This window comes from Gigantopelta aegis, chromosome 9, assembly GCF_016097555.1.
Source record: "Gigantopelta aegis isolate Gae_Host chromosome 9, Gae_host_genome, whole genome shotgun sequence".
In the NCBI taxonomy this organism is placed as follows: Eukaryota; Metazoa; Mollusca; class Gastropoda; order Neomphalida; family Peltospiridae; genus Gigantopelta; species Gigantopelta aegis.
The window spans coordinates 11,483,976-11,497,992 of NC_054707.1; the positions used below are offsets into that span (position 1 = coordinate 11,483,976).

Sequence of the window (14,017 nt, forward strand, 5' to 3'; positions counted from 1 at the left end):
TAGGTTAAATTACATTTTATTTCCTAAAATATAATTTGTTTCGTACGTACAAAATTATTTGAAGATAAAATCCTGTTTGGGATTCTTATAAATATTAAGACGACCAGAAACACATTGAATATACAGAGATTGATATTCTAAACAAGAAAATATATTTAATATGTAAGTTTAATCGTAGAAATATTTTATTAGTCGGAGATATCTTACAATGCAGCAAACTCAAGAATGTCCTTTTAAACAGATTGATAAATATAGCATAGGAGTAGTGCTTATAACTCTGTGTCACAAATGGATATGAGTGACATCTAGAAACAATTCAACAATTTAAAGAATGTTTTATCTTATTTATTTTTGTCTGTCAATTTCCTGCTCCAACAAATGATGCTACTGATAATACGCCAACGAATGGTTTCTACAAACATCAAATTTAATGGCAGTCAACAAAAATACTGTTTTGTCAGTGTTATTGGGGTTTTGTTTTCAAAATTACAACCAACAAAGAGTTATTACCAACGCACATCAATGAGTGATATGTCGTGCACAGGACACAGCAGTGACAATAAGAATCTTTTTATAGTGGTTACTGTTGCCTCAGATTCCTGTTCCAATCAATGGCAACAGCCAGAGATCAACAAGTGCAAGTAAGTACACGATAGCGATCTTTATTCTTGAAATGAAGGGTAACAGTCGAGTAACAACAAGTGAAGTTCAGTAGCGATCGCTTGATGGCGATCTTCATTCTTGAAATGAAGGGCAACAGTCGAGTAACAACAAGTGAAGTTCAGTAGCGATTGCTTGATGGCGATTTTCATTCTTGAAATGAAGAGCAACAGTCGACTAACAACAAGTGAAGTTCAGTAGCGATCGCTTGATGGCGATTTTTATTATTGAAATGAAGGGTAACAGTCGAGTAACAACAAGTGAAGTTCAGTAGCGATCGCTTGATGGCGATCTTCATTCTTGAAATGAAGGGCAACAGTCGAGTAACAACAAGTGAAGTTCAGTAGCGATTGCTTGATGGCGATTTTCATTCTTGAAATGAAGAGCAACAGTCGACTAACAACAAGTGAAGTTCAGTAGCGATCGCTTGATGGCGATCTTTATTCTTGAAATGAATGGCAACAGTCGAGTATCAACAAGTGAAGTTCAGTAGCGATCGCTTGATGGCGAGTTTTATTATTGAAATGAAGGGTAACAGTCGAGTAACAACAAGTGAAGTTCAGTAGCGATCGCTTGATGGCGATCTTCATTCTTGAAATGAAGGGCAACAGTCGAGTAACAACAAGTGAAGTTCAGTAGCGATCGCTTGATGGCGATCTTTATTCTTGAAATGAAGGGTAACAGTCGAGTAACAACAAGTAAAGTTCAGTAGCAATCGCTTGATGGCGATCTTCATTCTTCCTCGTCCGCTTCCTTGTCTAGTAAAGGCGTTTGATCACTCGTGTCTTTATCCCTCGACTTGTGTCGTCTGCTCGAGCTGGGACTGCTCGACTCGCCGCGCTTTCTCGACCTGCGTTCTTTCGAAGACCTGTGTCTCGAGGACGACTTGTGCTCACGTGATGATCCTGATCTTCTGGAAGATGCAGCTCGTCCAGATTTTTCATCTTTCTTTGTTTTGTCTTTCTTTGTTTTGTCTTTCTTCTTCGCCCTTTTCGCTACTTCTTCGTCGTCGTCATCGTCATCGTCATCCTCGTCTGACGAATCGTCAACTTTAGAACGCTTTCTGAAAAACAAAAGAAAACGAAACAAACTTTTCAAACATTTAACTTCAGTACCTATTATTCAACATTTTATATATTTCACATAGATAAGCATTTACAAAAATATTCTCATACAACAGCGGTTCTTAAGAGGTTGTTCCTAGACTGCCAGTAAGTTCTGAAGTGGGTGTTATTAGACTATCCGTTTATCTTGTGTGTATGTCAGACTACCAAGAGATTCTAAAGTGTGTTTGCAGATTACCAGGAAATTCTGAAGTGTACTATCACGCGGTTCACAGGTGGATATTACTAGACTACAAGGAGGTTCTGGAGTGTACTGTCACGCAGTTCACAGGTGGATATTACTAGACTACCAGGAGGTTCTAGAGTGTACTGTCACGCAGTTCACAGGTGGATATTACTAGACTACCAGGAGATTCTGGAGTGTACTCTCACGCTGTTCATAAGTGGATATTACTAGACTACCAGGAGGTTCTGAAGTGTACTGTCACACGGTTCACAAGTGGATATTATTAGACTACCAGGAGGTTCTGGAGTGTACTGAACACGCGGTTCACAAGTGGATATTACTAGACTACCAGGATGTTCTGGAGTGTACTGTCACGCGGTTCACAGGTGGATATTACTAGACTACCAGGATGTTCTGGAGTGTACTGTCACGCGGTTCACAGGTGGACATTGCTAGACTACCAGGATGTTCTGGAGTGTACTGTCACGCGGTTCACAGGTGGGCATTGCTAGACTACCAGGGGGTTCTGAAGTGTACTGTCACGCGGTTCACAAGTGGACATTGCTAGACTACCAGGGGGTTCTGAAGTGTACTGTCACGCGGTTCACAAGTGGACATGGCTAGACTACCAGGAGGTTCTGAAGTGTACTGTCACGCGGTTCACAAGTGGACATGGCTAGACTACCAGGAGGTTCTGAAGTGTACTGTCACGCGGTTCACAAGTGGACATGGCTAGACTACCAGGAGGTTCTGAAGTGTGCTGTCACGCGGTTCACAAGTGGACATGGCTAGACTACCATGAGGTTCTGAAGTGTACTGTCACGCGGTTCACAAGTGGATATGGCTAGACTACCATGAGGTTCTGGAGTGTACTGTCACGCGATTCACAAGTGGATATGGCTAGACTACCAGGAGGTTCTGGAGTGTACTGTCACGCGGTTCACAAGTGGATATGGCTAGACTACCAGGAGGTTCTGAAGTGTACTGTCACGCGGTTCACAAGTGGATATGGCTAGACTACCAGGAGATTCTGGAGTGTACTCTCACGCTGTTCATAAGTGGATATTACTAGACTACCAGGAGGTTCTGAAGTGTACTGTCACACGGTTCACAAGTGGATATTATTAGACTACCAGGAGGTTCTGAAGTGTACTGTCACACGGTTCACAAGTGGATATTATTAGACTACCAGGAGGTTCTGGAGTGTACTGAACACGCGGTTCACAAGTGGATATTACTAGACTACCAGGATGTTCTGGAGTGTACTGTCACGCGGTTCACAAGTGGATATTACTAGACTACCAGGAGGTTCTGGAGTGTACTGTCACGCGGTTCACAGGTGGACATTGCTAGACTACCAGGAGGTTCTGGAGTGTACTGTCACGCGGTTCACAGGTGGGCATTGCTAGACTACCAGGGGGTTCTGAAGTGTACTGTCACGCGGTTCACAGGTGGGCATTGCTAGACTACATGGGGGTTCTGAAGTGTACTGTCACGCGGTTCACAAGTGGACATGGCTAGACTACCAGGAGGTTCTGAAGTGTACTGTCACGCGGTTCACAAGTGGACATGGCTAGACTACCAGGAGGTTCTGAAGTGTACTGTCACGCGGTTCACAAGTGGACATGGCTAGACTACCATGAGGTTCTGAAGTGTACTGTCACGCGGTTCACAAGTGGATATGGCTAGACTACCATGAGGTTCTGGAGTGTACTGTCACGCGATTCACAAGTGGATATGGCTAGACTACCAGGAGGTTCTGGAGTGTACTGTCGCGCGGTTCACAAGTGGATATGGCTAGACTACCAGGAGGTTCTGAAGTGTACTGTCGCGCGGTTCACAAGTGGATATGGCTAGACTACCAGGAGGTTCTGAAGTGTACTGTCACGCGGTTCACAAGTGGATATGGCTAGACTACCAGGAGATTCTGGAGTGTACTCTCACGCTGTTCATAAGTGGATATTACTAGACTACCAGGAGGTTCTGAAGTGTACTGTCACACGGTTCACAAGTGGATATTATTAGACTACCAGGAGGTTCTGGAGTGTACTGAACACGCGGTTCACAAGTGGATATTACTAGACTACCAGGATGTTCTGGAGTGTACTGTCACGCGGTTCACAAGTGGATATTACTAGACTACCAGGATGTTCTGGAGTGTACTGTCACGCGGTTCACAGGTGGACATTACTAGACTACCAGGAGGTTCTGGAGTGTACTGTCACGCGGTTCACAGGTGGGCATTGCTAGACTACCAGGGGGTTCTGAAGTGTACTGTCACGCGGTTCACAAGTGGACATTGCTAGACTACCAGGGGGTTCTGAAGTGTACTGTCACGCGGTTCACAAGTGGACATGGCTAGTTTACCAGGAGGTTCTGAAGTGTACTGTCACGCGGTTCACAAGTGGACATTGCTAGACTACCAGGGGGTTCTGAAGTGTACTGTCACGCGGTTCACAAGTGGACATTGCTAGACTACCAGGGGGTTCTGAAGTGTACTGTCACGCGGTTCACAAGTGGACATGGCTAGACTACCAGGAGGTTCTGAAGTGTACTGTCACGCGGTTCACAAGTGGACATGGCTAGACTACCAGGAGGTTCTGAAGTGTACTGTCACGCGGTTCACAAGTGGACATGGCTAGACTACCATGAGGTTCTGAAGTGTACTGTCACGCGATTCACAAGTGGATATGGCTAGACTACCAGGAGGTTCTGGAGTGTACTGTCACGCGATTCACAAGTGGATATGGCTAGACTACCAGGGGGTTCTGAAGTGTACTGTCACGCGGTTCACAAGTGGACATTGCTAGACTACCAGGGGGTTCTGAAGTGTACTGTCACGCGGTTCACAAGTGGACATGGCTAGTTTACCAGGAGGTTCTGAAGTGTACTGTCACGCGGTTCACAAGTGGACATTGCTAGACTACCAGGGGGTTCTGAAGTGTACTGTCACGCGGTTCACAAGTGGACATTGCTAGACTACCAGGGGGTTCTGAAGTGTACTGTCACGCGGTTCACAAGTGGACATGGCTAGACTACCAGGAGGTTCTGAAGTGTACTGTCACGCGGTTCACAAGTGGACATGGCTAGACTACCAGGAGGTTCTGAAGTGTACTGTCACGCGGTTCACAAGTGGATATGGCTAGACTACCAGGAGGTTCTGAAGTGTACTGTCACGCGGTTCACAAGTGGATATGGCCAGACTACCAGGAGGTTCTGAAGTGTACTGTCACGCGATTCACAAGTTGATTCGGCTAGACTACCAGGAGGTTCTGAAATGTACTGTCACGCGGTTCACAAGTGGATATGGCTAGACTACCAGGAGGTTCTGGAGTGTGTTCACAGACTGTCACGCAGTTCACAAGTGAGTGTTCATAAACTACAATATGGACACTCATCACAAGATGCACGACGTACGATTCGACAATAGAAAAGTATCTTGGCCCTACACACAATTACCATAACTCACCTCTCTTCAAGGATACCAGAGATAAACACGTTCAGTTTTGAAGACACATAGTAATAGCAACTTGCGACCACTCTCTCACCTGCCTCACATTAAGACAAAGAGGTGCGTGTGTATCTACCGATAAACGTCAAGAACCACTGGTGTATACTTTCTCACCAGTAAACACGTTAAGTAAATTACGAGGTGCGTGTGTATCCACCGAGGAAAGTAAAGAACCACTGGTGTATACTTTGCCACCAGTAAACACGTTAAGTAAATTACGAGGTGCGTGTGTATCCACCGAGGAACGTCAAGAACCACTGGTGTATACTTTGCCACCAGTAAACACGTTAAGTAAATTACGAGGTGCGTGTGTATCCACCGAGGAAAGTAAAGAACCACTGGTGTATACTTTGCCACCAGTAAACACGTTAAGTAAATTACGAGGTGCGTGTGTATCCACCGAGGAAAGTAAAGAACCACTGGTGTATACTTTGCCACCAGTAAACACGTTAAGTAAATTACGAGGTGCGCGTGTATCCACCGAGGAACGTCAAGAACCACTGGTGTATACTTTGCCACCAGTAAACACGTTAAGTAAATTACGAGGTGCGTGTGTATCCACCGAGGAACGTAAAGAACCACTGGTGTATACGTTCCCACCAGTAAACATTATATAAGTAAATTACGAGGTTCCCACCAGTAAAGAACCACTGGTGTATACGTTCCCACCAGTAAACATTATATAAACGTAGAGTGGACAGATAGGCACATGCTAAAACATTTAGAATCCCAGTCATTTTCATTTCAACTTAAGTTTCGTGCCTAAATCCAATTAAGGTTCAAGCACGCTGTCCTGGGCACACACCTCAGCTTTCTGGGCTGTCTGTCCAGGACAGTGGGTTAGTTGATCCCAGTCGCAACTTGCTGGTGGGTATGTGCATGCTTTAGATAAATACATATCAGATTTAGCGATTTCACTTCCATCCTACAAAAAGTAAAGTTTGTTTTATTTAACGACGCCACTAGAGCACATTGATTTTTTATCTTATCATCGGCTATTGGACGTCAAACATATGGTCATTCTGACACTGTTTTTAGAGGAAACCCGTTGTCGCCACACATAGGCTACTCTTTTACGACAGACAGCAAGGGATCTTTTATTTGCGCTTCCCACAGGCAGAATAGCACAAACCATGGCCTTTGTTTAACCAGTTATGGATCACTGGTCGGTGCAAGTGGTTTACACCTACCCACTGAGCCTTGCGGAGCACTCACTCAGGGTTTGGAGTCGGTATCTGGATTAAAAATTCCATGCCTCGACTGGGATCCGAACCCAGTACGTACCAGCCTGTAGACCGATGGCCTAACCACGACGCCACCGAGGCCGGTTTTTAACCTACAAAGTCTATCCTATAGGCTTGTATACAATGATATCTGTTTTTATTTTGTAATCACATGTCTGTCAGTCTATATGTGCGTCTGTTCGTCTGCCTGTCTGTCTGTGTGCATGTATAGATGTATCCATATATTGTATATATGTCGGATTTGACTAGTATATACACATATATTAACACACTGGCACACGGGATAAAAATGTATGTATGTATGTATGTATGTATGTATGTATGTATGTATATATGTATGTATGTATGTATGCGTCTCTGTCTCTGTGTATCTGTCTATCTGTAACCTATGTAGAGTATAGGTTGTATACTACCAAATCAAATCCCACAAACGACCATAGTATTATATGTGGCTAAAATTCCTACCTGCAGCGTATTAATGGACATAAACACCACGGATATAAATACTACCACCCCTCACCCTTAAAGTGAATCAGAAAAAAAATGGGGGTCAAGCTGCTCATTTCAGAGATAACGGTTAGCGGCTATGACTACCCTAGTTCCGCACAAAATTTGAGTACTTTTTTTACAGGTACCCCATACATGTTTCAAGCACAAGGCTACTTGACACAGTGGTACTAGATGAAATAAAATTGCATAAATGTGTTGCCGAGGACCTGTGGTGTTAACTTCTCTATCAAAAGAACTTTGACCCAGTCGGAAGTTAGTTGGTTTAGTACTACCTATAGCAGACTGATGTAATTTAAATCAAACCTCTTTATGACGATGCAAATTCCGACGATAACGATTAGGAAGACGACGCCGCCACCGACTCCCAGTCCTATGGGCAGACCAAGAGACCCAACATCGTCTGCAACATAAATGTGAGAGTCAGGTGAACACACACCTCATATACCTGGGCTGTCTGTCCAGGACAGAGGATGATGGCTATGGGTTAGTGAGAGTAAAGTCAGTGCTATGACCTTAAATCTTACAATTTACATGAGCTGCCAGCACGACTTGTTTTGTTTGTTTATTTATTTATTTGTTTTCTGTGTGGGTTTTTTAACCAATTTAATTTTTATTGCCCCAAAATACATTGGTAATGTTAGGATTTTTAAAAGTAGTATTTATTAACGTCTGTATTAACGTTTTGGGATTGACCAACATGCGATGCCTATAGTATATGAAGGTCTCTCCCTACAGTTTACAATTACAAATTTTATATGGCAGACAAAATTATAAAATTGGTTAATAAAACATCGAGTAGACATGGTTTCAGTACTAGGATACGAAGAATTTCAAACCCTGCGCTCGTTAGTAACCACGAAGACACAAAATACTAGTTATATATCGAATATTTATGTTGTTTAAGAAAGACGTTCCACTTTTTTAACTCAAATATCGGGAAAGTTACCAAACTTTGTACAAAACCAGTATATTATGTTAATTATGGAGAAAAAAAATCAAAACCACTCAACATCTACTATATGTACTTAATACGGTAGCCGACTGGCATAAGCGTATGAGTTCCCATTTAGTAGGGCAGTCTGATTTTTGCATTAATTTATTGAAAATGCCCAAATATGGACGACGTACTAGCATTACTGCCAAACGTCTAAATAGGGTTGCTAATGATTCATTACGCATTTTTATATGGATTACAACTAATATTGTGGGTAGAATGGTGGAAATACATGGTGAAAAGGCTCTAGGCCAGCTCATTTTGCCTTAATATCTCTATCGTTTTTGCCCGAATTTGCGAATTTTTTCCTGCACCCAAACGCATCTCGAACGGTTATGCCAACAGGTCCACCGTCTTGGACCACATTCCTGAAAACCATTCTTCTAAGATGAAATGCACTTCCTTACTTCTTCAACAGTAATTTCCACAACATTTGGAGATTTTCTTTTCAAGTCATTTTATCGTGCACGTGTCTGCGCGGCCGCCTGTCGACGTTCTTGGAGAGTTGATGCCATTGAACAGACCGTAGGGATGCAGTCGGGGAAGTAAAACGAAAATCCCAAAATGTTGAGAAAAGAAAACCCTCAGCGAAATAACTTATGAAAGAAAAACAAAATTACCTTTTTCGCTTTCCTCTTCTTGTTCGTAATAGTCTTCTTTTTCCTCTTTTTCTGCTTCTGTTCAGGAATATAAATTAATCCCAGTTAGAGGTATTTTGTAATTTTACAACATTTTAGGCTGTTTGGCTAAAACTCTCTGTACTTCATCACATCTAAGCGTGTAAATAATATTTCGTATTGCATAATCACCTACAAATGCATCTTAAGATATTTGGACGAATCCACCCGCTAAGTCTAAAACACATTTTAAAGCTATTCAAATAGGTATCCAAGGAAAATATACTGAAAAGGTGAAGTTAAGTTTGTTCTGTTTAACGACACCACTAAAGCACATCGATTTATTAATCATCGGCTATTGGATGTCAAACATTTGGTAATTTTGACATATAGTCTTAGAGAGGAAACCCGCTAAAAAAAAATGCCATTAGTAGCAAAGGAATTTTTTATATGCACCATCCCACACATACAGGAAAACACATGTGGTGCACTACCTGGAATGAGAAAATAGGAAAAAGGGTCCCACACCCCTGTTGTCCAGCCACAACGTTTCAAATGTGGACTGAAAACAAATCGTTATATCCAGTATTATTTGAAGAGTTTTGAACGACCCGACGTCCTGGCCGCTGAACAGGATGTAATTCAAAAATGTATCATCAAAACTGTGTTGCTCGCCAAGCGGCCACATGAAAACACAAGCTTTTGGTAACTTTAGGACAAGCAATAACACGCTATTTGTTGAGAATTTGCTATTGTAAAGAGGAAGTTACGGTTTTTAAACAGCAGTACCGTACAGTGCTGTAAGAAAAACACGGACCTTTAATCTACAGTGTACAGATCTGAAAATCATGCATTGCTAACCCACACCCACACTCCACCCTTAGTTGAAAAGCGAATTAATACATTAGTGGCCCTTCCAGTTGCTGATTTCATTCATTTTATTTGCGCGCTTATATCCAAGTATTATTCAAGCACGCTTTCCTGGGCACACGCCTCGGAAATATGGGCTGTCTGCCCAGGACAGGGGTTAGTGTTTACCCGTTACTGATTAGTGAGAAAAAGAAACAAAGAAATGTTTTATTTAACGACGCACTCGACACATTTTGTTTACGGTTATATGGCGTCAGACATATGGTTAAGGACCATACAGATATTGAGAGAGGAAACCCGCTGTCGCCACTCCATGGGCTACTCTTTTCGATTAGCAGCAATGGGTCTTTTATATGCACCATCCCACAGACAGGGTAGTACATACCACGGCCTTTGATATTCCAGACGTGGTGCACTAGCTGGAACGAGAAATAACGCAATGGGGCCACCGACGGGGATCGATCTCACACCGACCGCGCATCGAGCGAGCGCTGTACCACTGGGCTACGTCCCGCCCAAAAGTCGAAGTAGCAGACGTACGTTTCAGCCATCTGGATTGTCTATTCAGGACAGTAGTTGGTGGTTAGTGGTTAGTGAGAGAGAAGTCGAAGTAGCAGACGTACGTTTCAGCCATCTGGATTGTCTATTCAGGACAGTAGTTGGTGGTTAGTGGTTAGTGGGAGAGAAGTCGAAGTAGCAGACGTACGTTTCAGCCATGTGGATTGTCTATTCAGGACATTAGTTGGTGGTTAGTGGTTAGTGAGAGAGAAGTCGATGTAGCAGACGTACGTTTCAGCCATCTGGATTGTCTATTCAGGACAGTAGTTGGTGGTTAGTGGTTAGTGAGAGAGAAGTCGAAGTAGCAGACGTACGTTTCAGCCATCTGGATTGTCTATTCAGGACAGTAGTTGGTGGTTAGTGGTTAGTGAGAGAGAAGTCGATGTAGCAGACGTACGTTTCAGCCATCTGGATTGTCTATTCAGGACAGTAGTTGGTGGTTAGTGGTTAGTGGGAGAGAAGCCGGTGTAGTGGTCTTACACATGCCCACTGAGTGGTTAAAACTCGCTCTGGGTGGAAGCGCCGGTACCAGGATGCGAACCCAATACCTACCAGTCTTGTGGCCTGAGCCACTTGTTAAATGACAATACACTAAGCACAATGGTGCATTAATCATCGGCTACTGAATGTCAAACATTTCGTAATTCTAACATGTTGTCCTCAAAGGATACCCAATATATGTTTTCAGCAGCAGCAAGGGATCTGTACCTCCCCATAGACAGGACAGCTTATACCAGGGTTTTTGATATACCAGACGTGGGGCACTGCTCCATAGATATCCACTTCCCATTGTTTCAACCTTTATGAACAAGAATCTCGCAAATGACTATGAGATGTTTTCAAAACTAATCCACTAATATATCTCGTCTCTATTGACCCACATTCTTGTCGAAACACGACATCGGGAGCTCTGCAGCTCGAGTATCCTCTAGTCCTGGGCCCAGTTTCACAAAACATCGTAAGCCCAGTTTTGCACGTAAATGTAAACCTATGACTAAACCACAATCTTATTACTATTATAGTACAACAAATATAGTTAGAAGAACACATATTTCATTTTCGTTTTGTCCTTAAAATACCCCCAGATTCCGTAAAGATGTAATTTACTGAGTGAAATTGATGTCAAACAGTCTGGGTCCACAGAGACTAGTCATCGTGAAATACCTTCGTTGGTTATATCAGTGGCATTAGCATGCATTTTAGCAGAGGTTTTAGCGGAGACCTTAACTTTAGCTCCAGCTTTAGCTTTAGCATGAGCTTTAGCTTTAGCACGAACTTTAGCTTTATAACTGCTAGTAGCAGATGTAAACTTACGATGTTTAGTAAAATGGGCCCCTGTTCTGCTTGCATGTGACGACAAATGACTGCATGCACAAAATACATTTTATAAACCTGAAGCCGCAGACGTCAGTTTGATAATTTGTTAGTACACTGATGACACCACACACGCATATTGGTGACCAGCACAAACTGTACCTGACGAAACTCAACACACCTATACCAATCTGGGTGGCTCTCTTTCCGATATCTCTTTCGAGAGTGTGTTGGGTGTTTTTTCCTGGGGTGTTTTTTTTTCTTTCAGCGTTTAAACTAGTCACCAAAATGCAGATGTAATGTCAGGAGTGACCTCGTAAATAAATGGTTCGTGGTATCAACGTTTGTTAAGAAACCGTTAGTCCAAGGTGGATCTGAAAAAGCGACTTTTAATTATTTTATTTTGTTTTGTATTTTGTGGTCGCGACATTTCTAGATCTGTGCTAGGACCAGGACGTTCACGTCTCAGACTCTATTAGAGTCTCGAGTCTAGACTCTAACAGTTTTATAAGCACCAGACCAGGAAATGGAATTTTAGACCTGGGCCGTACCCTGATCAAAATCCGGGGGGGGGGGGGGGGGGGGGGGGGGGGCGTTTTCTGGAGTAAAAAAAAAGTGAAATTCTCAGGGGAGGGTAACTGCCCCTCTGCCCACCCAACCCCACCCCGGGAAGGTACGGCCCTGTAGACTCGATGCTTGGCGACCGCTAGCTCGTCAGACATTTCCAAGTGGATAGACTCCACCACTAAATGCGCTCCAGTCACACCCTCACACATAAACATTCTAGGCTCAGAGGTCACTCGAGCTCAGAACACTGTTCACAAAAACATCCAACCTTCTGTCTCGATCAACTCCGATTCGAAATAAAAAAATAAGACCGGTTCGACCAATCAGGTTCTGTCTTTTCGACATTACAGGTTTTCAATTTCTTGGACAGTTCTCCCAGACTCTTAGTTCGACAACAGTCTGGGTCCACAGAGACTAATCATAGTGAAATACCTTCGTTGGTGATATTGATGGCATTAGCAGGCACTTTAGCAGAGGTTTTAGCGGAGACCTTAGCTTTAGCTCCAGCTTTAGCACGAGCTTTAGCATAAGCTTTAGCACGAGCTTTAGCTTTAGCGCGAGCTTTAGCTTTAGTACGAGCTTTATAAGCTTTAGCTTTAACATGTAGTTTAGCACTGTTGCTGACATCAAGAGTGGAAGCTTTAGTAGAGACTTCAAGAGTTGCAGCTTTACCAGAAGCTTTTCCGGAGCCTTGGGCGGAAGCTTTAGTGGAGGTTTTAGCGGGAGCTTCATTTGACGACCCGCCGGAACCGTCATCATCCAGAGCTATTGCAAAACAGTTAATAATAAAAATAATATGAATTAATGAAGTCGAATTGTTTTTAAATTGTTATACAGTAACATATCATTTGTTAATTGTAAATGAAATATAATAAAATAAAACCGCTGACAGTTTCCGTTTCATTCACAATGACATGGATAATACGAAAATCTAGAGATAGCCAAATATATTTCCATTCTACCAATATCATATATTTTCTTCATCTCAGAGTTCCATGATGCCATTAATGAAGATTTCCAGCAAAATTATTTATTAACTTTTGCTTTGAAATGTAAGCATTACATAAAATGTACAACTAAATAATTTAATGTAATCATCCTTTTCACAACACTTTTTTCTTCATCATATTTTCAATATTAAACAATTATGTACTGTAGTGTTTCACACTATTTACATTATGATTTCCATTGACAGCACAAATTCGTAGAAAGAAGCTGTCTACTTACAGCTTTTAAAAATGTAAACTAAAATTAAAGTTTGTTTTGTTTAACGACACCACTAGAGTACATTGATTTATCATCGGCTATTGGATGTCAAACATTTGATAATTTTGACATGTAGTCTTAGAGAGAAAACCCGCTACATTTTTCCATCAGTAGCAAGAGATCTTTTATATGCACCATCCCACAGACAGGATAGCACATACCACGGCCTTTGGGTGGTGCACTGGCTGGAACGAGAAATAGCCTAATGGTCTCATCGACGGGGATGGATCCTAAACCGACCGCGCATCTGGCGAACGCTTTACCACTTTACTACGTCCCGCCCTTAACAATGTAAACAATCGATTACGGATCACAAAGACGTAAGTTCCATTGAACTAATACACTATGATGTTTAATTTACGTTAACGGCTTTCTGCTGAGATATAATAGCTACGAATATTTATGACGTACGGTTTCTTCCGTTTCCACTGGGTCCGTCTACCTCTGTTCCCACTGTTGATAAAAACAGATGTAATCAGTTCTTTCATGTGACGGTACAGTGTCTGTACATAAATAATAAATAGTCATTTTGTGAATTTTACCGATGGCTAAGAGGTTAAGCCGAGGACAGTATAAAAACCATGCAGTCTGCGTGAGTCAATACCAATATATATTG

General features: G+C 42.5%; 1 protein-coding gene across 2 annotated transcripts in view; it reads right to left on the minus strand.

Moving 5' to 3' along the window:
- Positions 1-330: 330 nt before the first annotated feature.
- The window catches only part of LOC121382136 (protein PIF-like), a 28,560-nt gene continuing 14,873 nt past the window's right edge, over positions 331-14,017 (minus strand). Inside the window, exons 12-16 of one of the 2 annotated variants that reach the window (XM_041511642.1) lie at positions 13,813-13,854; positions 12,808-12,900; positions 8,830-8,886; positions 7,519-7,615; positions 331-1,723 (exon numbers count right to left, since the gene is read on the minus strand). In XM_041511642.1, coding sequence (XP_041367576.1) covers positions 1,393-1,723; positions 7,519-7,615; positions 8,830-8,886; positions 12,808-12,900; positions 13,813-13,854 — 620 coding nt within the window. In that variant the 3' untranslated portion in view covers positions 331-1,392. Of the gene's footprint in view, positions 1,724-7,518; positions 7,616-8,829; positions 8,887-12,567; positions 12,901-13,812; positions 13,855-14,017 lie in introns of both variants that reach the window. The other variant, XM_041511641.1, reaches the window with a different exon arrangement.